Source organism: Lepidochelys olivacea, assembly GCF_965140295.1.
Source record: "Lepidochelys olivacea isolate rLepOli2 genome assembly, chromosome: 22".
NCBI classification, from domain to species: Eukaryota; Metazoa; Chordata; order Testudines; family Cheloniidae; genus Lepidochelys; species Lepidochelys olivacea.
In genome coordinates, this window is record NC_140432.1 from 21,479,713 (window position 1) to 21,507,645 (window position 27,933).

The 27,933-nt window shown below is 40.3% G+C and overlaps 2 protein-coding genes across 4 annotated transcripts in view; one reads left to right on the forward strand and one right to left on the reverse strand.

Annotated features, from left to right (window-relative positions):
- DDX6 (DEAD-box helicase 6) lies at window positions 1-27,890 on the reverse strand. 3 transcript variants are annotated; one of them, XM_084611675.1, is made up of 14 exons: window positions 27,481-27,890; window positions 23,107-23,577; window positions 20,988-21,051; window positions 20,396-20,500; window positions 18,915-19,044; window positions 18,172-18,318; window positions 17,570-17,668; window positions 14,763-14,881; window positions 14,192-14,320; window positions 13,629-13,745; window positions 12,131-12,194; window positions 8,960-9,061; window positions 7,394-7,573; window positions 1-4,278 (listed from the first exon to the last, which is right to left on the reverse strand). In XM_084611675.1, the coding sequence occupies exons 2-13, from the start codon at window positions 23,304-23,306 to the stop codon at window positions 7,398-7,400; spliced, it is 1,452 nt and encodes a 483-aa protein (XP_084467801.1). In that variant the 5' UTR covers window positions 23,307-23,577; window positions 27,481-27,890; the 3' UTR covers window positions 1-4,278; window positions 7,394-7,397. The 3 variants fall into 3 exon arrangements, with proteins under 3 accessions (XP_084467801.1, XP_084467800.1, XP_084467799.1); XM_084611674.1 differs by lacking the exon at window positions 27,481-27,890 and adding an exon at window positions 27,390-27,450; XM_084611673.1 differs by lacking the exon at window positions 27,481-27,890 and adding an exon at window positions 27,027-27,152.
- The window catches only part of CXCR5 (C-X-C motif chemokine receptor 5), a gene marked incomplete at its 5' end in the record, with an annotated part of 31,425 nt that continues 30,285 nt past the window's right edge, over window positions 26,794-27,933 (forward strand). Inside the window, one exon of the mRNA XM_084611657.1 lies at window positions 26,794-27,159. Coding sequence (XP_084467783.1) covers window positions 26,794-27,159 — 366 coding nt within the window. The remainder of the gene's footprint in view (window positions 27,160-27,933) is intronic.

The window sequence follows — 27,933 nt, forward strand, 5'->3', positions numbered from 1 at the left end:
TGGAGTTCCAGTGAGCATTTATTGAGCTTAATCAACAAAATCAGGATTTTACCATTCATCTTTTCTGTACTCTGAACTCAGTGAAGATTTTCACATAGTCACAGCCTTCCATCACACGCATGTACATACAGATATACACATTCCCAAGGAAAACTCAGCTCCACTGGACAGTTTGCCAATTAAACAAAAAGCCAATTTTTCCCCTCCCTCCCTTGAATGTTCCAAGTTCTAGTCCACCCTGTTCACTTATCAGTGGAACACAGCCCTTTTAACAGGGGACCAATGGATTATAAACTTATTTGAATTGCAAACAAAAAACTTTTATTTTAAATAAGTTCCAGTTTGTTTCAATAAAGGGAACAGTGACTATTTTTCTCCAGACACCCCTTCCCCACAATTAATGGTTAAAATACAGCAAGCCTGTATCTTAGTATACCCTATCCCTCCCCACTCCCATCCCCATTTCTGTCTACACAAGAATTTAACAATGCTTCAAATAGGGGAACACTTTAAGCTGCAGAACAGTGACGGGAGCAAAGCTACAAGGCATACTACCCTACTCATGTACCGATTTTTCATCGGTCTGACATACTTTTCACTCCAGAGACCATGTATTTGTTGTAAAGAGAAGTCTTGGTTTAAAATTGGACTAAAACGGTCATGGCATCCAAATGTTCTTGGCTTGGACTAATTTTACCAAACTTTTGCCGTGGCAGCAACACTATTCTAGTCCCTGAGACCAGAGTTCACTCTGTTCCCATGAACCAATAAGCTCCTTGGCACTGGCAGCATTATCAAGTCCATTGCCGGCAATGGATAGTACACCAATAGAATCAGACTCCTAGCATTAAGAGACAGAAGTTCATATGTTTGTAAAAAAACTAACTAGAACAGCGCTTTTAACACAAAGGCTGAATGATGGTCTCTTCATGGCAGCATTATGTCAGTCACTGATGGAATACGACCATCTGAAACATTTCTAAATCCTTGGTGCAGACACCCTCCCCAACACTAAAATAAAGAACAAAGTTAGTCAGAATGAGATGATTTGATGCCAACATATGTAAGGTCTTTGTGTCAAGCTTTCATGTTCTCACCCTGCTCCATATAAAGACACAAAGCAGAAGGCAAAGGAAAGATGCTCCCATCTCATTCTGGAAATGAAAATATTTAAGACCAACCCACCCCCGCTCCCCTTGGCGAAACCCTCCAGCTACAGCAGTGCATTTGTACAACACACTTTGAAAAGCCAGTCTAGATTTTTAGTCACAATTCAACTGGCTACAGACTTGTGCCATTTCACTACCACCTCCTTCCACTTGTGGGATTTAAGATACAGAATCTAATATCAGATTTATAGGTTAATGTATTTTTTTGCCTTCTTGGGGGAAAAAAATATGGAAAAGCATGTAAAATTCTCAATATCCCATTAAGAACTTGATCACAGAACAAATGTTTGACCTGGGGATTATTAAAAGCAGGTATTTGCTCTGAAATAATGAATACATGGAAATGTTGGCAAGTAGTCTGTAAAAATAAGAAGCCAGAAGAAACCCGACGGTCAAGTTTTACACACTCCTTCATGAGGGAGAAATAAAGACTAGGATTTGCCTAGTCATTTGGAGCATCTTTCCTTTTGCAAGTTCATATACATTTTAGAGATAGCCTATTAGCACCAGAATCAGACTGCTTCCTTCCTCTAGAGAAAGCCACCTAAAAATGGTGCCCCTGATAGTCTAGGTAAGTGCCAATCCTCAGAGGCAGACTTTAATACTTTCAATTTAAAAATTCTGTGCTTCAAGAGGGACCATCAGAACATGGCACCAGGCTAACCTACCACAAATCCAGGCAGAGCACGCACTTTTGACTCTCAGCACGGCTATCCTTTTCTCGTTGCATGTGCATGCTCTGTCATAAGATAATTTTTATTTACACTTTTCTTTTTATATTTGTTTCACTAAAATGATCCCTCTTCTGTCTCACTGAAAGAAAAAAAATCATACACTGGCTGCAGTACAAGAGCAAGATTTTACTTTTGGTCAAAATTTATCACCCACAAACTCCCTCCCTCCGCTAAAAAGCACCCCAAAACTACTTGTTTACATTTGGTACCTACCAACTTAATAAGTGGCTCACAGAGTGCCTGTGACCAAGCTCGAGTTTGTACTTTAGTGCAGCTTTTGCTACAGTTATTACAGAGTCACTGTAGATTAGGGGGAAAAAAAAACCCCCACACTTTTCACCTTGAAAGTTGTCACCAGGAGGCACCTGGCTCTATTTCTGATCCTCAAGGAGTTGGATGGATAAATCTGGCCCCCCCACCCCCCCAAAAAAACCCAACAAAAAGCAATTTCACTTTTTATAGTCAAAATGGAGAGAAATTATTAATTCCCATATCCATATTCAGGTAAACAAGCACAGTGTGAGTACAGCATCGGTATATGCAAAGTACAACTGACCAAAAGGGATTGCTTTCATCCAGGTGCCTCCTGACAAACTGTAGTTGAACAGGCCAAAAGGAAATTAAAAAAAAAAGTTTACTGGTTTTGATTTGTCTCACTCCTTTTGCCTGTAGATCAGGCCAAACATCAAGCATGTTGGGAGGGGCACAATTTAAAGCAACACTACTTGACCATAAAGCATTCTCCAGTAATATACAACGCAGAATGACAGACAGCAGTTCATGCCAAAAAACAGAAGATGGCAAGCAGCTTTCTGTGCCTTCAAAGTTAACAAGTTAAAGGATTTGCTTTTTCCTGCTCAAATCTATATAAAGGTTGTTCTGGGCAGAGTATGCACAATGCTGCAGGAGGTGAAACACCCAAGAAAGCTCCAGAACTGTCAGTTTATGTATGTAAGTTGGTTTTGTATTGTTTCTTTTAAACCCAAATTCACACCAATGTTCTGCTCAGCTACACTAATAGCTACTGGATTTCCCTCATGCCAAGGTGGAACACAGGTCTTTGCCCTCAGAGCTTGTAAAGTTCCTGGAATTTTAAGAGGGAAATCAAAGAGTACCTCAAACAAGTTAAGCTATAGTGTTTGAGGCTTTTCCAACCCAACAAGTAATCTTTTCCAAAAAGAGTGGCACAAGACAATATTGCAAGCACCAGAGCAAACCCACCCTGACAAGGGACACTTGTCTAGGCCTGCTCTTCATAGCGGTCAGAGCACTTTTCAGATGTTTAGTGTTGCAGAAAACTGAGCCCCTCTCACCTTTAGCTGCTCCCATAATCAGTCTAATCCCTTTAGCCCCAGCAACTTTCATTAAAAAAAAAAAGTTATATATGAACCCAAAACAGAAAAAACGTATTTACAAGTTTATACAAGTATACACATCCAATTTTCAATGGGACACTGTGCCAGAGGAAAGAGGGCCACGGTTCTGAAATAAGTCTACATATCAAGTGCTATAACTACTAATGGAGACTTATGGAAACCAGTCTTTAGTGTTCTGCTAGAGCATACGAGCTTTTCATATGGCTCCTGCAAAAGATGATAGGCTGCTCTTTCCTTCTAGAGCTATGATGTTGCACCTAATCAGCCCAGATTTTTAGCGGTTTTTGTTTTAAATACATGTATTTACAGTGTGGGTGAACTGCAGTTGCATATCAACTCCTCCAATTTAACAAAAAGTTAAACAAAAAAAGTGTTACATTACTGATAGTTTCATCTCGCAACCCTGGGCTTGACTATTGTGGGGGGAGGGCAAGAGACGGGTTGGGAACTTTTGACCTGGAAAGAAAAAAAGCTGTTGATTCCACGGGCTGTATCTGAAAGGTGATATTCTGAATGGTCTCATAGCATAAGGCACTTTGCACGAATAAGTAACAAGCTGTTTAGCTTAAAAACGGATGAGTAACCAGGGAGAAGTTGAAATGCACTCAGTCAGCTGTTGGAGAATTTGAAATTGCAGACAAACTTCTGTTCATCAAGTTTCTTCTCTTTTCAGGGTTTCTCTTCTTCCCTTGCTGCCGCTGCCCCTGCGCCCCCCCCCCCCAAAAGAAAAATTTTTAAAACCAGCAGTTTAGTGCAACTAATGTTCAATCAGCACACAGTGCAAACAAGTGAAAAAACAAAAGTATTCCTTCTTTTATCTTCTTTCTTCCTTGTTGCCAAATTTAAAAAGAAAAGAAAATATGTCTGAGCTCTTTAGTCTTCATAGTTCCAAAATGAAAAGAAGACGAAAAACCCAAAAAGAGAAGGATATCCCCAAAGAAACGATGTGTCACAGATCTGGATCAAGGGGCTTCAGCTTCTGGTGTTTGTAATCAAAGCCTAAAAACCAAAGATCCTGCAGTTAGTTTTCTCTAAAATTGTTTTAAAAAAGCTAGGAAGAAAATACAGAAAAGTAATTCAGTTTTATGATTTAGCAGCTTTTAAAGCTAACTGAAGTTCTGTTCACTTTGCTTGAAAGTTATACAAGCCGAACATTCCCTACTAAATGAAAGGCTATAGCATATATGTTGATGACTGCTTTTATAGCAAACCTAAGTGTCGAATAAAGTAACAAAACAGGAAGCTGCCACTCATACTGGGTGATGGAAAGGGAACAGCCCAAAAGATGAATGCATGGAAAAAAGGAACTTTCCTTTAAAAAAATAGGAAGCCATCGTTTGGTTAAGTGGCTAAGCTCTTTAATCAAAGATTTCAGAATAATTTATTTACAACTCTGAAAGCCTCCTGTATCTCAAGCACCCAAATCACAAGTGCAGGCTACACTTCCATGCCTCAGACTACCCACAACACACACTTTCCGCAGTCAGTGGCTCTCAATGGCAGCTCTACGAGGTATGCTAGCACCACACTCTCTTCTGAAGGCATTCTAAAATTAACCAATTCCTGTACGCTAAATCTCTAAGTTACAATATTACCATTAGCCACCAACTTTTTCCTTCAAAAAGGAGTCTGCTCTGCCAGCCACACAGTGGGTACAAGTTAGCCTGGCTTGATTAGAATTATTAGTTTCCCCTTCAATATTTCCAGTGAGGAAACAAATGGTTAATTTTTCCTTGGCGTAGTTTAATGAAGTTAAATAGTCTCCTCCTATATCTAGTTTCAGGGTGCAGCTCTTTCTAGAACAAACAGATTATGCATTGTTTCAGAGATCCATTAAAATTCCTGATCAATGTTTTGGTTCCTGCTTCCAGAAACAAAAGAATTGACTCTCTTTTTTATCATCTATAGGAAACATAGTACAATGACTGAGGAGGTGGAATCAAGTATCCACAGTCTCTGAAGGTCTATGTTGCTAAATTATAACCTCAGGGTACGTTAACTAGCACTACAATTCCAAACAACAAACATGAGGGATTTACCTCATCAACTGCAAACATTTTTGCTGGGTAGGCTGAAGCAGAAGCAGGAGACTCCCACTCTGTGGTGCTGGGAAGTGAGACTAGCGTTTTGGATTTTTTTTTTTTTAAAAGCCATTTCAGAGAGACCTCTAGTGGCAACCAAAGTGAATTACAGAAATAAACCATCCTTAACATACACAGCTTCTCTCTCCTTCAAGGAGCCTACAAAAGCAAATACTGCATCTCCAACAGATCAGGAAATGGGAAAGACTGTAGGCTCCTGGATGTCTGAATCTGTTCATTTCAATAGGTGAAATGCTTGGCTTACTGTTTCCCTAACAGAATGCATCTTTCCTCCGCACTCCCCACTTTCTCATTGCAGACATCAGCCCATCCTTCCTATATTCCTATTACTCCATAACCCAAGGATCATCTTTGGCATCTCTCTCTCCCTTGCCTAATACATCCCAGACAACATCCAAGTCCTTCCATTTCTTCATTCATAACGTTGCTAAAACTCTAGTTCAGGCCCTCCTTTTCCATCTTGCCTACTCTAACCTCCTCCTATTTGACCTCATTAATACTAGCAATGTAAATATCAGTTAAAAAAGTGAACCGGTTTAACTATTTAAATTATATAACTTAACTAGTTAACCAAGGTTGCTCCGGCCCAGCCAGTGCCAGGGGCCTTGCCAGCATGGTGGAGGTCCTTCCCACCAGCTCAGTGCTGGGGTTCCTCCAGCTGGCACGGGGCCACCAGGTTAACGGTTAAGGTCGGTTAACGGTAAGTCTAATTCTTACCGGTTAACCTTTTACACCCCTAATTAATACACCCATTGCCCCTCACAAATCCATTCAAAACAGCTACTCAGACATTTTTCTTACCCATCACACTCCCTTTGAGCCCTTGTGTTAGTACTCCATTTCATACAAAGTTAAAATTTTGTCCTCACACTCAAGGCCCTTCACAACTCTGCCCCTCCCTACTCATTTAAATAGCCTTATTGCATCTGCCTTTCAACTTTCTCCACTCCAGTAATGCTAGCCTCATCCACTTGTTTCTCAGATTCTCCCACAGCCATTTCTGCACTTTCTTTCTTGCTGAACCTCATGCATGCAACAGCCTCCCCAAATTGATCCATAAGGCCATTACCAGCTCCCTCATCACCCACCTCTGCTGTAATGCTTGTGAGAAGACAGTTAACCAATAGCAGCTCTTTCTGTTGGGAAGAGCCAGTTTCTAAAAAGAAACTGAAATCAAGACCCATACATTTTCTGCAATAGCTAGTCTATGCAATCAGGTGTATTTACTTTCATCCCCTCATCCCTTGTGTCCCACTCCCTTGTTAGCTCTTTGGAGCAGAGACTCTCTTACTGTATTGCCTATACCAGTGGTTTTCAACCTGTAGTCCACAGACACCTGGGGGTTTGCAGACTAGATCTAAGATTTCCAAAGGGGTCTGCACCTCCATTCAAAATTCTGAAATTAAAAAAAAAAAAAAAAAAAAAAAAAAAAGAAGTGGCCTGTACAAAGCCTAATACAATGGTGTCTTGATCAGGGCCTCTGGGTGTTACCAATACTAATAAATCAATGAGGATAAGAGTCCAAAATTCAGCAGAGAGCCACGTTTATTGCCTCTTCCCTTCTCAGAGTTTCTTGTGGCCAGGCAATAAACTCTTATCTTATCTCAAAAACACACACAAAAGTCAGCAACTCAAGTGAGGAAAAGGCTGCTTCATACATTAATAAATCGTAAGCATGCTATGCCCATTCATTAATTAGTTTATCCATTGAGTTCACAACACCTATTCATGCATTTTGGCACAACATTACTGAACAAGAGGGTATGCAGGAGAATGATAGAGTTCAGATACTGGATTAGATCAAAACAGCTAGTCTGAAGGCTACCTCCTTATTTAGTGCAGCTCACCATGCAGAGTGGAATGGACAAATCAAAGGGGAAGGAAAGGTAAGAAAAGTGAAGTGAAGTGAAGTGATCCATACAATCAACTTATTCTATCTGCCTCAATTTCTTTCCCCACTGCCACGCACCCAGCCTTCAGTTCAGTGGCTTTCTGAGCAATCATATACGCACATGGTTAAGGTTTCTCATCATCTACAGGTTCAGTATGGTATTCTGCCACATACAGGCTCTTGTCAATGTTGCTTGGGATGGGTTTAATTTCAGTTCCCAACTGCTCCTCAATACTTTTCAGGTTGAATCGATCATCATAGGTGATCAAGTTGATGGCCAGGCCCAGGTGACCAAAGCGACCTTCACAAAAAGAAAGGCTAAAGTAGTAACAGTTTTATCACACAAGTCTGTAGGTTGTCACATGACCAGCTTACACGTGATCATGCAGTAATAAAAAGGTAGTTTCAAACAAGACTGACCAATCCAAACCCTCAAGCACATCAGTACTGTAGCTATTTCAAGTTTCACATCCCCATTTATTGCTGTATTTTTTAGTATTGCTTCAGAAAAGAAAAAAGTGACATTTCTGCTCCTCAAAGGAGAAGAACCATATTAAAATACACCAATTAAACTCTACAGATTTCTGAACAGTCTCCTTTCAGGCTATTATCCTGTCTGATGTCTGCCCAATGACAAAATTTTATTGAAAAGTTAAGCCAATAATTGTGTGCAGAGGTTTTTGTTTAAAAAAAAAAGGGGGGGTGGGGCAAGCACGCAAAATTCAGTGTTTTTTATTCTCCCTCACCCTGATAACTCAAACACAACTGAATTCATACTTTACAGATTGAGTCCTCTCTGATGTGCCTTTGCTAGCTAGGAATGAATAATTTTAAGTTTCAATCCACTGACATTCAGAAATCTGACAAAAATTTTTGGAGTATACACAGAAGAAAAAAGTGTCATGGTTACAAGTGTGTGTTACAAATGTGTGTTTACCAGCGGTTAATAACTGAACTACATCATCCTTCCTCTCCCCCCTTGACTTTCCTTTCTTTCTATTCTCTTGAAACTTCCTTCACACCACAATCCCCAAAAACATTCAGCTTCTCCTCAAAAAAACAAAAAAGTTGGTATGTCTGTATAACTATTATACTAAGTTATGGTTGTGTTTGAACTATTTTGAAAAAAGGGAAATGTTAATTTACAATATATTGCTATTGTTGATCCTGTATTAAGATTTACATACACATACATGTGTCAAGACATTAATTGTAATGTCTTATTGTTAATGACCCCAAGTATCAACAAAAATCTTCTCTCTCCCTCCCCGCAGAAAAGCGTGTGTTTAAAATGCACATGCACACAGCTATTTGAGTAGTTTTCTTAGATTGCCAACAGAAGGAACCTGTCTTAGGAGGCTGAAAGTATATTTTGATTAAAATATTTAAAAATTAACAGATATTTGGGCCAATTTCAATAACCTAACCATTTAATCCTGTTTTGTATAATGTTACAACACACCTTAAAAGAGAAGGTCTTTACACAGCTTTTCCTTGGTGAAAAAGGAATGAAGTTTATCTTTGTACAGGCCATTTTAATTAAATTAAACAACCCACCAACTCGCTTCAAGCCATTTGAGAGATACCCACAATACTTCAGAATAAAAAGCAGAAGTAAATCTGAGCAGTAGCAAATTATACTTATTTATTTGCACAGCTTTCCTGAAGAACACTTCCCTTCCCTCACCTGATCTGCCAATACGATGGAGATACGTCTCTGCCAGCTTTGGAAAATCAAAGTTTATCACCACATTCACAGCTTGGATATCAATACCTCGGGTAAACAGATCTGAAACAGAATTCCATTTAATTAATGGATTTTATTTCACCAAAAACCACTACACTAGCTGGAATGGGAGGGTACAACAGGAGCTAGGGGAAAAGGCTACCTAGGATGGAGAGGTTACTTGAGCATGATAAAATACCCTTAAAACATGGTTAGTATGTTTAAGAAACTGGATGGTGAATCTCTCCTGTGAGAGCTGCTTATTTTGTATTTAAGTTTTGTTCAAAAATCTTCCCCTCACCCATTTTGGGCCTGGATAACATTGTGAAGAACCATCAAGACACGAGCTTTCCAGACTTGGTATTGAGGATCCTTCATATGAGGAACAACTCCTCTAACATTTTGCCTACGTCTGAGCATCCATTTCACAACACCCTTTTCCCTTAAAGGGAAAATACACCATTTTCAATTGAGTCTCTAAAGGCTTATACAACTTGTTTTCCAGCTAATTTAACTATTTTGCCTTTCTTCTGATGCATTTTGGAGAGGTTACTATTCTTAGAATACAAGCTTCCAATCAGGTACTGAATTGATGAAGTCAGCAACGCCACTCGTCAGCAACTACTGCAGTGTGGAATCCTGACAACAGGCTGAATGAAGGCAGGACTGCAGTTTCACACAGTTCTCTAAGTGTGAGATTAAAACAGAACACTTTAAAAACTTTTTTTCAAAATAAGAAATCAGCAATACACCTTAATTTTGTTATCTAAAACCCCCCACAAAAATGTAACAGAACAAAATTAGTGCAGATAGAGTACCTACATACTTTTTCAACTAATTAATATTTTACTTGTATAAATGTTAAAAATACTAAGGTTGTGGCAAAGGCTAAATTACAAGGAGGATTCATAGGCAAGTTTGATCCTCAATAGTTGACACAATAATGTGCAAAAGTAAGCTATACCTCTCTATGTAGAAATTACTTTAAGTTAGTCATGACTCATGCACTCTGGTAGTTGTTATCCTTTCAAAAACTAAACACCAATTTATGATGAAGTAAGGTAATGACTGCTACCTACAACATATGGGGATGCTCTGCAGGACACTAGGAGCTTGGCCAGACTATGTAACAGATAAAGTAAGAGGCCCCAAAGGAAGATGCTACAGTTATTAAAAAGGTTAAACAAGTTTTTTCTGGTTTCAGAGTAGCAGCCGTGTTAGTCTGTATTCACAAAAAGAAAAGGAGTACTAGTGGCACCTTAGAGACTAACCAATTTATTTGAGCATAAGCTTTTGTGAGCTACAGCTCACTTCATCGGCTGCATTCAGTGGAAAACAGTTTTTTCTGTTATATTTCAGCTGCTTCTAAAATTATCCTATATAAAGAAGTATGTCTTAAAAGCAGTCCATGTGTCAAATGCAAGACTAATTAAAGGGCAGTTTTATAAATTACTCTTATACAATCGTTTAGGTGGGACATGAATAAAACTCAGCATAACAGGAAGGATGCTACATGGTTCACGATAATATGCAAATAATGAATGCCTCAAAAACATTCCAAGTCAGTGTTGGGGGAGGAGGGCAGGAGAATTTAACATTTGCCTTTTGTCCTTATTTAGCCCTAGTCTGCATATATATGCCTGAAATCTCACCTTAGGCGTTCTTGCACAATCTTACTGTAACATTTAAACAGTAATGTTACATAACAGAGATACAAATTGATTGTTTAATAATTTGTTAAACTAAGCACCTAGGAGAATAAAACAGTGTTATAAGAAATAGCCAGCATGGATTGGTCAACAAATCATGTCAAATTTAATTCTTTGTCTGGATTACTGGCCTTGATTTTAATAATGCTTTTGATACAGTTCCACATGATTCTCATAAACAGATTAAGGAAACATGGTCTAAATTGAATTACTATGAGGGCGTGCACAACTGGCTGAAAGATTGTACGCAAAGAGTAGTTCAACGGTTCACTGTCAAACTTGGACAATCTAGTGGGATCCCAACGGGGGGTCAGTCCTAGGCCCGGTACTGTTCAATAGTTTCATTAAAAATTTGGGTAATGGCAAGGAGAGTAAACATAAAATTTGCAGAGGACGTCAAGCTTGGAGGGGTTGCAAGCACTCTGGAGAACAGGATTAGAATTCAACATGATCTTGACAAATGGGAGAATTGGTCTGAAATCAGGAAGAGTCAATTCAATAAAGATAAATGTGAAGTAGTACATTTAGGAAAGAAATATCAAATACATAATGACAAAATAGGGAATAACTGGGTAGGTGGTAGTACTGCTGAAGATAATCTGGGAGTTATAGTGGATCACAAATTGAATGAGTCAATGCAGTTGTGAAAAAGGCTGTGAAAAAGGCTAATCTGGAGTGTGTTAACGGGGAGCCCCATATTAAGACATAGGAGGCAACTGTCCTGCTCTGCTTGGCACTGGTGAGGCCACAGCTGGAGACCAGTGTCCAATTCTGGAGACCAAACTTTAGGAGAGACAAACTGTGATGTGGACAAACTGAACAGAGTCCAGACAACAGCAACAAAAGCGATGAAAGGTTTAGAAAAACTGACCTTTAAGGAAAGATTAAAACAACTAAATGTGTTTAGTCTTGATAAAAGAAGACTGAGTGAGGACTTAACAACTGTCTTGAACTATGTTAAAGGCTGTTATAAAGAGGACAGTGATCAACTGTTCCCCACATCCACTGAAGGCAGGACAAGTAGTAATAGGCTTAATCTGCAGCAAGGGAGATTTAGGTTAGGGATCAGGAAAAACGTTCTAACTATAAGGGAAGTTAAGCTCTGGGAACAGACTCTGGCATTCCGTTCATTGAAGGTTTTGAGAAGGCTTGAGAAACACCTGTCAGATGGTCTAGGTTTACTTGGTCCTGACTCAGCACTCAGGGGCTGGACTACATGACCCCTCAAGGTCCTTTCCAGCCTGACATTTCTTATAGTCTTGAAAGATTCTGATCACCGAAGGTTAGTATAGTTTTCTTCATTATGATAAAAAGCAGGTGAACTGATTGCATCTATAGTCTGGTTCCAGTTGCAACCTGTAGAGTCAAATGATCTGTGTTTGCTACTAAAACTGAAAAAGGATTAAAGAAAGGAAACACTTACCAGTGCAAACAAGATTCCGGCATAAGCCATTTCGGAAATCGTGGAACACACGATTACGGTGTTCCTGGGAAAGCAGAAAAAAATAGCAGCAGCTTTTACAAATTGAAACATGGGTCCTACTACTTCTCTCCCCCATGAGCTGGAATAAACACTGGAAAAATGAAAACTGAACACACTCTTTAAGAATAATACTGAGCACTTCTTGTGCTTTCATCCATTTTACAAAGTGCTTCAACAAAAGAGGCTTTTGGTACAACTTTTGAGTATAGATATTTAAACTAGTCAGAAACTGAAGCAATTCCCGTGGATGGACAATCTGTTTAAGAGTGCCTCTTAAAGTACACAAATTTAAAGTGCTCTAACTGAAGAGCGTCTATCCAAAGGGCTTGTATGAATTTAACTACATCAGCTTCTGTACTGAAAAGCTACACAAAATTTTATTTAGAGAAGGCCTGAAGCAGACAAATTAAGTGATTTGCCAGAAGTCACAATAAATCAACTGGGATTAGAAATCAGGTCTCCTAGTAGTACACTTGGATTACAGCTGTCCTAAAGAAAATCTAAAATTTAAAAAGTTACTTATTTTCATTCCAGATATTTTGACTATCAAGTCTTTTTCAAGACATTGTGTTATTTGTTGAGTAAAAATATTCAATTTACTTTATTGCTTAGAGATCTATTCGTAATTTATGTTATAAATCCATGCACGACAAGTCAGTCTCTTTCTGCTAACTCAAGTCTTCACTCACTACTCATTTTATTTGTAGTGTATGTATTTTTACATATCAATAACCATGGCCCCATCTTGGCAGCACTGAAAAAATTCAAGCAGTATCAATCTTAATCAACCAGTTTAAATAAATGATACGCCTGAGATGCATAAACAAATATGCACTGCATTGTGCTGTGAAGATCAGCTAGTTGGAAGTCTGATTTGTGCCACTAAAAAACAACTTTTTATTCAGACATCAATGAACAGTCAATATTGAGAGCAGCCAGAAAACACATTAAAGTTTGTTTTCCGCCTGGGGAGTATTTGGATTAGTCGTCTTACCAGTGAGTAGCAGCTGAAAAGTTCTAACATCCATTTATAAAAAACAAATGCGAATCAAAAGGTTTTAAAATGAAATTTGGTTACAAACGGCATCTGAGCCTACCACCAATGTTTGCTAGTTTGCGGAGACAAGATCAGTATTGAAGTCTGGTGCTAACCCATGATGAGAACTGACCTAAAATTGTGAAACATATCAATGGAATCACATAAGACAACTAAAATGTAAGACATGAAATGTGTATCAAAACTGGTTTTAATTAAGGTGCTTTTGATCATGTGACTGAGTTGCTGTGCTAAGAAATAGGATCACAATTTCTTTAATTAAGCAGTACAAACACTTCTGAGTTACAGTTCTTGAAGGACTAAATATTACAATTCTAATTCACACCTGTATTAAGTTTTTATCAGTTGCTTTCATACTAACTGGTATAGCTTCACACTCACCTGCCTCATTTTAGCATGGATATAGAAGCAGGAATAGCCCAGCTGGGAGATCTTCTTGGCTAGCAGTTCAACCCGTTGTGAGGAGTTGCAGAAAATGATTGACTGGTTAATCTGGAGCTGAACAGAGAGAGAGGCGTTAAACAGCAGCAGCATTTTACTTACAAAGCTTTGAAATCTGAGGAGAATGCATCCCTTTCAGAACTGCAAAACATGTATCCGGGATTCCAGCTATAAGAAGTCACTCACTCTTCTGGCTGCAAAGAGAAGATAATGACAGTTCTCCTATCGAGAGGACTGCAGTTTAATAGTACAGCAAGAGAATATGCATTTTCAGAAAAGATCCTGGGCTTCAAATTTCAAAGCTATAGCATCAAAGTAAATAGTCCAAGATATCACTGTTCATTTAAAGAAAGCCATTTTTTAAACAATAAAAACACTAGGTTAAGAAAAATCTCCTTTCTTGCTAGGATGCATATCTTTGCCATTAGTTATGTTCTGAAGGATAAATGAAGTGGTTCAGACTGGTGTTCTAGTTGCATCACACTGTCCAGTAATATACTTACCCTGGAGAATAGCGTATTGAGGCAGTGTACTTTCTGCCGCTCAGTTACATAGGCATAGTACTGGGTAACTCCCTTCAAGGTCAATTCCTCCATCAAGTTAATCTCATAGGGTTTCTGCAAATGGGAATTCTGAAATAAAGAGGCATTTCAAATTAAATTAAGGTAGAAAAGACATGCCTGTCTACTCACAAAAATTGAGTATTTTCTTACCTAACCTACTATCCTACCATTTGAGATGCATCACCTGTCAACAGTTATGCTAGCACAACCCTGACAGATAAAGCCAAACAGGAGTGTGCATCCCAAGACTGCAGTTGCACAGATAGTTTTTTCTTATTAATACTGGCTATGTACAATGGATGTTTATTTAATATTCCCATTTAATGTTTTTTTAGGATACAAAACTAAATCCAGAATGCAACTTAGAATACCCATGCATAAATCACATCAAGAAAAAAAAAAAACCACCACCACCCTGTTTACATGATGCACATTTACTTATGTGCATGAGGGCAAAGTCTCCAGACATCCATGCACTCCATACCCAAACGGACATCAAGAGGCCACTTACCATGAACTTCTGTACACTAAGTGGGAAAGTGGCTGAGTAGAGCAAAATCTGCCTGTTTTTAGGTAGCGTAAGAATAATGTCCTCCATTATTTGAACAAAATCCTGAGATAGCAATTTATCTGCCTGTGATGAGAAGAAAAAAATATATATACCAGTCCTGCAAATTCTGGATTTTTTTTATTAATGTTAAGTTAGAAGAACATGAAATATAACTAATGTTCTCCTCAACTTGTAAGGTAGAAAGCTTGCTTTGGAGTATACTGCTTCATGGACAGCTTTATTTACCTACTAGGAAAAAGCTTTACTTCGACTGCAGAGATACAGAGAAATGCAATTTATGCTGCCTCACTTCCAACTCTTCCAATTTAAGAGCCATACCAGACTGAGGAAGGAAGAGTAGAAGAGATTTCCCATTCCTTAACTGGAATTGATAGATTCTAAAGCCAGAAGGGACCCTTGTGATCATCTAGTCAGACCGCAACTCAGGTCATAGAACTTACACAAAATAATTCCTAGATTCTATATATCTTTCAGAAAACATCTGATCTTGATTTAAAAATGGTCAGTGATAGAGAATCTACCAGCACCCTTGGTAAATTGTTCCAATGGTTAATTGCTCAATGTTTAAAACGTACACCATATTCCTAATCTGAATCGGACTTGCTTCAGCTTCCATCCACTGGATCATGTTACACCTCTCTCAGCTAGAATGAAGAGACCATTATTTAATATTTGTTCCCCATGTACATACTTACAGACTGATCAATTCCCCACCTTAACAGAAGAGCAGCCATACTAGGTCAGATGACTGATCTATCTAGCTTAGTATTGTCTGTCTGTCTGGCAGCAGCCAGTACCAGATACTTCAGAGGGCAATTTCAACCCTATTGTCCAGTCCCAGCTTCACACAGTTGGGAGGTCTAGGGACACATGGAGCACAGGGTTGTGACCTTGAGGATCTTGTCTAACAGCCACTGATAGACTTATCTCCCCCCCCCCCCCCATGAACTTATTTAATTCCTTTCTGAATCCAGTTATACTTTTGGCCTTCACAACATCCCACAGCAACAAGTTACACAGGTTGACGGTGTGAAATACTACTTTTTGTTTTAAACATGCTGTCTAGGAGTTTGATCTTGTGTTACACATTACCCTTCGGGTAAATAATGTTGTCCTATTCCCCTTCTCCACACCATTCATGATTTTATAGAGCTCTATCACATTCCCCCCCCAGTCATCTCTTTTCTAAAGTGATCAGTCCCAGTCTTACTATCTTCTCATACAGAAGCTGTTCCACACTCCTAATAATTTTTGTTGCCCTTCTCTGCATCTATTCCAATTCTAATGTATCTTTTTTGAGATGGAACAACCAGAACTGCATGCAGTATACAAGGTGTGGGCGTACCATCAAATGTATATACTGACATTATGATTTTTATCTTTTATTATCTATCCCCTTCCTAATGGGTCTTAACATTGCCAGGTTTTTTGACTGCCACTGTAAATTGGGTAGATGTTTTCAGAGATATCTCCACAATAACTCCAAGGTCGCTTTCTTGAGTGGTAACAGCTAATTTAGACCATATTTTGTCTGTATAGTTGGGATTACGTTTTCCCAATGTGCATTACTTCGAAATTCGACGTTATTACGTCCATCTGCCGTTTTATTGCCCGGTCACCCAATTTTGTGAGATCTCTTTGCAACTCTTCGCAGTCAGCTATTTGTAAGTGAAACACATTAAGCTCCTTGAGTCTATCATCATAAGGCAGGTTTTCTAACCCTTTAATAATTCTCATGGCTCTTCTCTGAACCCTCTCCAAGTTTTCAACATCTTTCTTGAACTGGAGACCCCAGAACAGGACAAACTTTTCCAGCAGCAGCCACACCAGTGCCAAACAAAGAAAATAACCTCTACTTCTACTCAAGATTCCCCTGTTTATGTATCCAAGGATAGCATTAGCCTTTTTGGCCACAGCATCACACTAGGACATCAAGTTCAGCCAATTATCCAGTACGAACCCAATGTCTATTGGATGTAGCAAACTATTTCTCACATCCCCACTCTCCCAGCCTCCGACTCAGATTCAGTTGTTTCAAGAGAAGCTAGAAGGAACGTTGCTTTTACTCTACTGGAGAACAAATATTTAGTAACACACTCTTCAATCTAGCAGAAAACGCCAGAACATGATCCAATGGCTAGAAGCTGAAGATAGACAAATTCAGACTGGAAATTATGCATATATTTTTTTAATGGTGAGAATAATTAGCCATTTGAACAGTTTACCAAAGGTCGTGGTGGATTTTTTAAATCAAGATCAGATGTTTTTAAAAAAGATACGCTCTAGGAATTATTTTGGGGAAGTTCTATGGCATATGTTGTACAGGAGGTCAGACACCTTGGAATCTATGAATCTACTGGATCTTTGTATATCAATTTATACTGAAAGGTTTGTATTACAACAAACAGTCTTTTTAAATGGAAGAGTAAGAGCTACCCATTTCAGAAGAGAGATTGTAGGACCACTGAGCGTTAGGTTAACAAAGTAAGGGGAAAGCAAACTTTCCCTATCAGTTTGCTTTTAACAGTCTCTGAGACAAGTACATCCTGAAAACTCTTCCCCACAGGCTACTTCCCCACCCCGAAAAGAATGCAGAAATGGATCAATCTCAGCTTTATGTCATCAACAGAAAGTCTGAAAATTTTACTGGCCAGCAATGCTCAATGAGCAGGCCTGCCGAGATGTGTCATTGTTTTAACTTCCTGTTAATGATTTGCGAAACATTGAAAGATATTTAAGACAGCGACTTGCCTCATCCAATACTATCATCTGGACATGTTCAACTTTTGCTACTCCTTTCTTGATGAGATCCAAAATTCTTCCAGGGGTAGCTATCACCACATGCACTGTAAATTTTATAAGAATACACATTAGGGTGAATTTTTGCTTGGATACGACAATTACATTAAATCAACTTTAAGGGCCTGTTTGTACCAACAGTTTGTGGAAAATTGGGGTGTAAAATCTACCTCAAGGTAGCCTGACATACACTAATCATCTACGTGAACCCCGTTCTCACATGCTATAAGTTATGTAGTATGCTCGGAGGTATTCCGGTTTCAAAGCGGTATAGATCGAAGTGCACTACAGAACTTACAGTGCACTGAAGTAGTGTCCACCTGGACAGTTGGCACATGACATATTCACACCCCAGTTTCCTGCAAACTAGACGCTTGCACAGACCAGTCCTTAGAGATGAATATAGAAGGGATGCATAAAACCTCATCCTGGCTCATAAAAGGCCAATGCTAGTATAACAGTAGCTGAAAGGGAGATATTTTAATGCTGTGTTTTGCAGTACTGTGCAAGCCACTAAGGAGCAGCAACCTTAACTGGGAAGTGTCCTTACCTGTATCATCAAGCCTCATTATGTCATCACGCAGATTGGTTCCTCCTGTTGTTGCCATCACTTTGGCACCTCCCATGTGTTTGCTAACCTGGATACAGATCTGACTGACCTGCAATGCTAGTTCTCGAGTGGGAACGATCACCATTGCTGAAAGAGAAGATGCACAAAATCCTCAGCACAAAGGATGCATTTTATCTTTTAATACTGCCTTCCTCCCAGTTCAAAAAGGCACTAAAGAATGACATCCTTATGAACACGTGTACTCAAACTCTATAATGAGTAAACTTTAAGAATTTTCATAAACCTTCTTAAACCCGTTAATGACTCGTCATGGAAACGACATGGGTATTCTTCATGACAAGGAAATACCACTGTGTTGAAGCACTGTAAGTTAACTGGCATTCCTTGTGTAGGATTAAATAGTGCCAGACACAACTTATACCCCCAGCCACCTGTACGCCACACTTCTTTTTCAGGGCATATAAGCAAGGATGATGAGAAATCTGTAATAGCTGAGATTTTCAAAGCAGTCTTGGGGATTAATTTTAATTGAAAGTGCGTCCAAATCCCCAGGTTGCTTTGAAAAATTCAGCCACCAATTTTAGGAAAAATCTGCAGGCCATCAAGCTACACTGATACCTACAATCTTCTAATGTCCCATCCCGCCAATACTGGTGTGCAGCAACCGGGCTACTCATGTTAGTTCCTAGATGGAGCTTTATGTAAACCTGTCTTCAACTCACCTTGTATATTGTCCTTCTTTAAGTCTAGCCGTTCAAGTAAGGGAATGAGGTAGGCTCCGCTCTTGCCCGTTCCATTTTTAGCTCTAGCCAAAATATCCCTACCAGATAAAGCAATGGGAATACTCTCCTCCTGAAAAGCAAGCACAGGGCAATGCAACAGTAAAATAACCTCAACTACAACTTTAAAAAAATAGGCCCTGTTTAACACTGACCCTGATAAGGGACAGGAGAATTTTCCAGTGCAACACTGAGTTACAAGACCTATACATGAAAGTACACCAACCTCATCACAAAGACAACAAAGTGATCAAGAAAGAGCATTTCAGCATCCCACTTGTGAGAAAACTGCTCCCAGTATCCCATTTATCAATGCCCTACTACTCTAGCCTGGTCATAGGCAGAGTGAATGGACTAGCTACCACAGGAATGATTCTAATATGCAGAGTACATACATATTAAGTACAACAAAGGAGATGGGGGAGAGGTGCTCTCAAACTATACCATGGGGAGAGAAAGGCTCTCCACCATAACCCCCATTCCAGACACCGATTAGGCCAGGAAAAGTAGTAGGGAAAACTGCCTGTGTGACTTCAAGATCATATATATATTTTACCATTACATCATGAAAACAGAGGGCTTATTAGCTTTTGAAATTTAAGACATCCTTTATGGAGCCAGCTCCAGACTCAAAGACTAGAAGTATTTTTCTTTCTGCCGTTCAGTAAAAAGTATAAAACCATTCTTTAACACTTAGACAAAGTAACAGAGATAACAGAGCCCAAGTTAAGATAAGTGTTCAGAATGCCTTGTATCATATTCTCCACTGATGAAGTGAAATGGACTAGTTGTGTGTACTTTAATTCTTCTCCAGTGCTCAGTTAAAAAGCCACCACACACACACACCCCACCCACTAAAAATAATTTGCAGATCACAAAACAAGAGAAACATCAGAACAAGAGAGTGAGAGGACTTTATGGGGGGTTGTACTAGCTTCCATCGAAGTACATCTCAGTCACCTTTTGCCCCACCTCTGCTGAGAGGTTTGCGATTAGACTGGCACAGCGCTAAGGGGTGAGATGAACTGCGGTAAGATTCTACAGAGATTTTTTGTGATGACTACCTCTGTGGTGCTCAGATCAACTCAGAGCTATTAAGTTTGTCCATAAAAAAAGAACAAAGATTGTTGATGTCCACAGGACTACTTACACATTTGAAGCATCTTCGCAAATTGGGGCCTACAACCCCCTAACCTCTCTACGATAAACAGAATCATATGTCAAGCCTTCAAAAAGTAAAAAAGCCAAATTTCTATGTTACTAGGTATTTTTTAGTTTGGTATGAAGTAAGTTTTTCAGAAATTATACGGTCAAAGCCTTAGTGTCAAAACCTCAAGTATGCCCAAAAGCTTTCAATAACTGACTAGGAGATATCTAAGATGAAACAATCCGCATGTGGCACAAAGAATCTGTTCTGTACTAACCTGAATAGGAGATGGCTTTTCCCAGCCCATTTCAAAAATTCCCATCAGCAACTCCCGTTTCAGACAGTAATCTTCAAACTCATTTCCTTTTGTGGAGGTCACATCCTGAGCAATTAAGAAAGTAGAACGGTAACACCAGTTCATACAAATTATCCCCATAAATTGGTCTGACTGAATTAATTTACACAGATTATAAAACCAGGACAAAGACAAGGCAAAATGCAGTAACAAGCCCTTTCCCACCCTCCATCATCATACAGTAGTTCACAAAAATCTGTGTAGTGCAACCATGGATAATTAGGTAATATTGATTACTGGGGAACCAAGCAAAGTAATCTGCATACACACTTAAAACATATCCGTTTTGAAGCAAAAGCACTAATAGACTTCATCCTGTAGTATTCTTAAAGTAAAAATATATCCTGAGTTTCAACATATTTGTCAAGTATCTCTACGAATGTATATTACTATCTCCTTTTAATTAAGTTTTAAAAACAGATCAAATGAATTTTCTCACTGCTAGCACACTGTCACTGCAATTTATCTCACACTCACAACCCATTGCTTGTAGTGACCTTTAAAACATCCTTACCGAAGTTTTGATTCTCAGATCTTTTGGAGGGAGTTTTAAAGTCTTCTTCCAGTCATCACCAGGTCTGCAATGTGAAAGCACTAGTTAATAACCCTAAATAATTCTATTCTATTTTAGTAACAATTAGTACTTTGCACAAACTAACAAAACCTCAACATGCCTGTGAGGTAATTATTTCCCCAGTTTTACAAATGTGGAAACTGAAGTACAGAGATTAAACTGTTTACCCAAGGCAAGGACCACCATGGCAAAACAAGAATTAGAACTCAGAAGTCCCTGAATTCAAGTCCCAAACCCAGAGCATTATACTTCCCTCTAAACAGCATCCACTTAAATGGTGCAATGTAGTAAATGCACCAAAGAACCTGGCATAATTATGTCACCCAGAAATGCTGCTCTTATCTTAGACAATTTTAAGAGAAGAGACTCTCAAGCACAGATTATCTACTCGCTCTTATAACCATTAGCAAATATGATCAACAACTGTTCACCTCATCAAGTTCCCCTCACTATTTCAGAGCCAAACACGACAAGTAACATACTGGAAAAGAAAAGGAGTACTTGTGGCACCTTAGAGACTAACAAATTTATTTGAGCATAAGCTTTCGTGAGCTACAGCTGACTTCATTCGATGAAGGGAGCTGTAGCTCACGAAAGCTTATGCTCAAATAAATTGGTTAGTCTCTAAGGTGCCACAAGTACTCCTTTTCTTTTTGCGAATATAGACTAACACAGCTGCTACTCTGAAACCTGTCATAATGGAAAAGGTTAGTTTCCTTAATATTAGCCAACCATATCTTTGGAAAAAGATATGACAGTTCTTATAATCCTATGACAACACAGTACTGGTCCATCATAACCTGTATCTGCTCCAAACAGCGTCAAGTGCTCATATCTAATGTCTTGAAAGACATTAAGAACCCATAATTTATTTATCTAATTTGCACAATGCTAAACCATGAGGGGGGGAAAGGAGAAAAAGTTCTCTTCCCATCCCCAGCTGATGGGCTAACAGGACATGGTGAGCTGATTATCAGCAACTCATAAGATTTTTTACTATTTAAACCAAAACTATATGTTGGACCACTTTTGTGAATTGCATTCTCTTCATCTGGCAGGCAGTTTCTTCAAAATTACTAAAGCAGTTAAAAGCATAAAGATGTTTATAATTTTCATTCATGCACTACGGAAGAAAAATAATTATCCATACACAAGTCTCTAGTTCTTATACAGACCAAAACTTGAAACTGGATCTGGAACAGTTCTTTACTCCAATTTCCAACTCCCAAATCCACATTTTATAATGCATTTTCAGAAATTCCTAAATTGGGAAGGGGGAATGGGGGAGGGGTTTAGTGTTGCACTTGTTCCAGGTACACTTTATTCAAACCTGTACTGGTATAAAAAAAGTGTTAAACTGGGGGATCAGACATTTTTTAAATCATGTTTTGCAAATCAATCAGGAAAGAAAATGAGTGGTTTAAGGTCAATGAAAAACTGGCATTCCCAGTTTTAAAATATTTAGCTCTAGTTCTAGCATTTAATGAAAAATATCTACTAAATGTCATGTAATTGACCTATGTGTGTGTGTATATATGAGTGGCGTGGGGGACAGGGACACAAGACAGTTCTCTGAACAAAGTAACTTTAAGGTCCATTATGTCACAACTTGCCACCTGTATTAAAACCTATAATCATACACATTCATATTAAACTACAATAGACTCCACATCTTCCCCTCACCCCAGCATCAATCCTGAACAAGGGATCAGGATGAGAATACGTTTCTGGGGAAGAGCTATCAAGAAAAGAAGAAAAGGAATTAAGATAGGCCAACCACCTTTGCTTTTCAATAGTATACAACTTGACAAAATGCCTTAACTATTAATTCTCACAACTGATAAATAACCAGGATCTGTCAGAGAAAGTCTATTAATTTCACATTTATTTTCTCAATTATCAGTACTTCATATTCCTCATTTGACAGCCTACACTGAATTTTAAAGTAACAATAGGACATAAAACTTAAATATCAACACAAGAATCTTAAATTCTCTCCAACGCCTGGTAGCTCAAACAAGTGTTTCAGATGCTGCTTAACATTTATGCAAATACTTACTTAATAGCGGTGGTCATACTCTGTGCTTGCTGTTGAGTGCCATTATTGATTGTGTTGGTGTTTTTCAGCTGATTCATCTGTTGTTGAGTCTGTGTCCCCCCACCTCCTGGGCCCCCACTTGGTTTTACAGGGCCTCTCAGCTGCCCATTCTGACTGGATAGACCCATTATAACAGGGTTCTCTGTTCTGGCCGTGCTCATGTTTTTATTTGTAAAGATGTCTTTTTAGACTTCAAAACTTTGAAAGTCAGTACAGAAACTGTAATAACAGTTTATTAGACTCTCCAAAATGAAGAGATAAATAAGTCTTGCTCAATATATGAGTCCTTTATTGCAATGCAGGCAAGCACCTGTAAGTCACTCAACAGTAAAGTAGTAACTTGCTCTGATGCACCGTGGAACAACTTTTTTTTTTTTTTTAAAAAAAGCCCTCTAACAAAGTTGAATTATATCTGAATTCACTCACTTCAGTCTGAAAAAGATGCAGAAAAAAAACAATTAATACATGGATTTAGGGTGTAAAAATATATCACATTACTATGATCATTACAAACTATTTTGATACTTTAACTGAAGCATCACCTGAACAAGCATCCAAATCCTCAGTACTTTAAACAAAGGCACCCAGAAGATCAAGTGTCACGAATAAACCAAAAGTTAACTTCCCTACTTAAAACTGAATACACAACTATCGTTTTATGGCATCATGTGGAACTCTGTGAAAATGTGCACTCTTGACATCTTTTATGTGATGAAATGCTTTACAAATATTAACTACACCCCAGGAACATAGGTATGAGTCATAGAGATTATTTCACCCAAGCTTGAAGTGCAGCCAAGGGGCAGAACACAGCAGCTGTTTACCACCACAAAGCAATGGTGCACATGAATTAAGGACAGGAGATGAAGAATAGGACTGTTATCTCGGCTCTCTATGAGCTAAGATCAAGTGTAAGTAGTCTCTTGGCCTATCCAAGGCCGTGATCAAGTATCTTGATGTTTTTGGTCTTTTGGCCTTGAGATGAAAACCTTGCCTGTGTCTCTTGGACCTTGAAGTGAAAAAATTATCTAAATTATAGGGAGAATTGGGGGTGGGCACACTATGCAATTACTTTAATATCTCAATTGGAGGAGTAGGGGAGAGAGAGTGTGGGTGGGCTTTCTAATATGATAAGTAAGATGAAAATCATCTGAAGTAATCAGAAAAACACTGGAAATCCGAAAGCAATAAATTCTATTTCTGTTTAAGGAGAGGTTTATTTTAACAGCTGGTTTAATGGGTAAACTACAATTTAAAGAACAATAAAACTTTAATTTCAAATAGCGAAACCAAGTCCTTCACTCTCAGTGAATCAAAACAGCTTCCTGTTTTATTACATTCACAAATCAAAACAAAAAATGCTCACAGTGGTTAAGTTTTCTAATTAGAGATAGCAATTCAGATACAAATGTATCATTAGAGATTTCCCTCTTAATTTTTTAATTGAGCTAACACCCTTTGAGTTACGTTCAAAATAAGTTTGTCACTGGAAAACCCGCCTGGTGCTCTCAGAAAACAGATACATACAGAACAAATTTAAAGTTAGTGGCAGGAGTATTGGAAAAGTAACTATAGCTGACTGTTTGGCTAACAAGATATCAAACACACACACACACACGACCTATACTCTTCATAGAAAGTAACCAAAGTACAAAATTGTAAGATTAATTTGTTTGAAGTAACCCTAGAATTGTTACTAACAAGTAAAGTCTACAGGCCTATCAATAGCAGTTTCAAAAAAGGATTTACAGGCTTGACATATAGTAAGTATCATTATCTCAAAGCAGCTGCATTTTACACAATAAATGTAAAACAAAGGCAGCACTGGTTGATTACTGCACTCTTACACAAATGTTGTTTATAAAATACCTCCCCATACCCAGGTAAAATCCACCCAGAGAATTCAAATATTAACATTCCTTAAAGGGACACCAATATCTAATCACTTTAAAAACAGTTAAAACTAGTTTCAGGTACTACAACCAGATTCTGAATATTTCTGCCAACTTTTATGGTTTTACAATCAAGTTTTTATTTTTTTTCAAACATTCCCTTTTCCTTTATTTATTTATTTGTGTTTCAAAGTAAAGACAGAGAAAATGACTTACTATGGAAGGGAAACAATTAGTATATGAAGTACTGCCAACTGCACAAAGCAATCTTAAAAAAATACTTTCTTCCAATCTCTGTCAGTCAGTCATTTTAGATGGTACTCTTGTTATGAGTAGGTGAAATATTTTCGGATGGATGTCATTTTCAAGTACCTTTAATTTACAGGGACACTGTCATAGTAAAAATATTTTTATTTTTAAGAACTCAAGGGAAACACTATTTGGATTTAGACATTTCCCTTTTGTGTTACAACTCAAATATCAAGCATATAGCTAGGACAGTAGAACAAAAAAGATAAACAGCAGAGAGATACAGCAAGAGGTAAACTCAACTTTAAACTTTTTTAATAATGTGTTGTTAGTAACCCACTTTCCTTTTTATTTTACCTGGCAAAGTGCCTTTAAATATCTTAACCCACACCCACAGTAGGATCCCAAAACTTTAAAGTATAACATGTAAGAAAGTAAAACGATATTTAATAAATCTGAACAAACCTAAAATTTCAGGGACAAGCAACACCACCATTTTGAAAGCTAGTGCCCTCTACTAGCAAAGCTCACCACCCCCAGTCTAAGCATTTCCTTTCTTGATTTTGACCACGTATGCAGACTATGGAAGCCGCTGCCACTACACATTTCCACTGCCCTTTTGCAGTAAACATCCTCCTTTCCCTGAGGAACTTTGATTTTTGCCTAAAAAGAGCACACAATGCTACATGAAGAAACACAAAATTGGGGGGTGCTTTTTAAGTGACCCCAGGAACCACGTCTTCCATTGTTTGCTAGGGTTCAAGCAAACAGTCCTACAGAATCCTGAGGCCGAGGTGAGCTGCTCCAGAACCGACCTATATTTCCTCTAATGTAAGGACCTCACTGCAGCTTCAATCAGTTTAGAAATTTCAACCATATGCTCATCCTTCTCCCCACAAAAAAATAACGGAACGTTTCATTTTCAGAAAAACAATGGAGCGCAGCAACTTAAGCACTTTTTATTGATTCACTCCCACATCGCCATGGGCCTCTGCCTGGGACTGACAGGAGCTCTAGTTTGAGTGTCCGGAGAAGTCTGTGCAAAGCTTGGGGAAGGGGGCGATTTCACCAGGCAAAAACAGGAGCAGCCCGGCTCCCCCACAGCCGAGGGGCGCCCCGGTTTAACAACAAACGTACATAAGCCGCGTTTATTTGCGGCCAGACTGGAGCAGCCTGGAGGAACAGGCACAACCCTAAAAATTTATCTGCGCAACATCAGCGGGCACCCGACTCCGGCAACATCCGTCGGGGAAACAAAAGATCATTCCCGCCCCCTCCGGGACCCAGGCACCGAGGGGGCGGTGCTCCCCAGATACACCAACCCCGCAGGCCAGTGTAGGGTCCCCCACCAGAAACACCAAGCGCCCCCGCACCCCTCAAGGTCAGACTACCAGATACACGTCTTCCCCCACTTCACGGCCTCCCGCCCCACTCCTCCACCACCAGCCACCCACCCCGCAGCGCCGCCCCCTCGCGAACCGCTTGCTCCCACCCCCGGTGCCCTAACATGCCTGCAGCCCCCCCTTGGGACACCGACCCCAAGCGGGCGGGCGAGACGAGACCCGCCAAGTCCCTCCGCAGCGCTCCCCCACCCCCAGTCCGAAGTGGCCGCCCGCTAGGCCCGGCCCAGCCCAAGCCCTTCTCCAGGGCAGGCCGCAGGCCTCACCAAAGTACAGGTAGCCGATGCCCGCGCGCCCCCATGCCCAGCCCCGAAAGCCGCATCCCCGGCAAGCTGCTCACCGCCGCCGCCGGCTGCGCTCCCCCGAGTATAAAAGTCCTCGCACTCGCCCGCTTGGTGCCTTGTTATGGCGATTCGACGCTCCAAGATGGCGGCTTCCTTCTTCCTCCCGTGTGCCCTCCCCCTCCTGGCCTGGTAAGCAGGCAGGCCCAGCCCCTCGGCCCGCCTCCGTTACCTCAGCGCTAGCCTCGAAGCGGCCTCCTGGCGGAGCCGGTGCGCCCCCGCAGCACACGCCGGCTCTTCGCACCGGTACCCCACAGGCGGCAGCAGCCCCGCGGCGCCAGCCCCGCCCCCAGCCCCAGCCACCCCAGCTCCCACGCCGCTGCCAGCGCCCCACGCGGAGCCCACCCGGAACCCGCCGTCACCTGCTGTTCGGCGCTTCCAGGCTCGGACTCCGCGACAAGCCGCGTGTCCCTTTCCGCCGGGGACGCCCGCCTCAGTCAGGCTTTTACCCACCTCACCCTCCCGCCTCAGCTCAGCCTCGGCCATTTCCACGCCAGGCTCATCCGCGCTTCTTTTAAAGGGGACAGTCACAGTCTGCGTTCGGCATCTACTGCTCCCTCCAGGCCTGCCCGAGCCCCGCCAGCTCCTCCTCCTCGCGTCACTTAAGCCTCCCCTGCCCTGGACAGCCTGGGCTCCCTGCCTGCCTCGCGGGCCGGAGCCGCGGCTGGACCGCGCGGCGGGGAGCGGGCTGGGTTGTGCGCGGTTTCTTCGCGCACACGCGCCGCCATCTCTCCAGCCGCGAGGCTGGGCGCGCGGTTTCTAATCGGCGTGAAACGAGGCTTCGCGTGTCCCTGAGGCGCCCCAGGGCCGCTGCGAAACGCGGCCGCGGAGCAGCAGCCGCTTTCCCGCCCTGGCGAGGGCTGGGCCCGCGCTCACGTGGGCGGGTGAAAAACCGCCTCACACCGA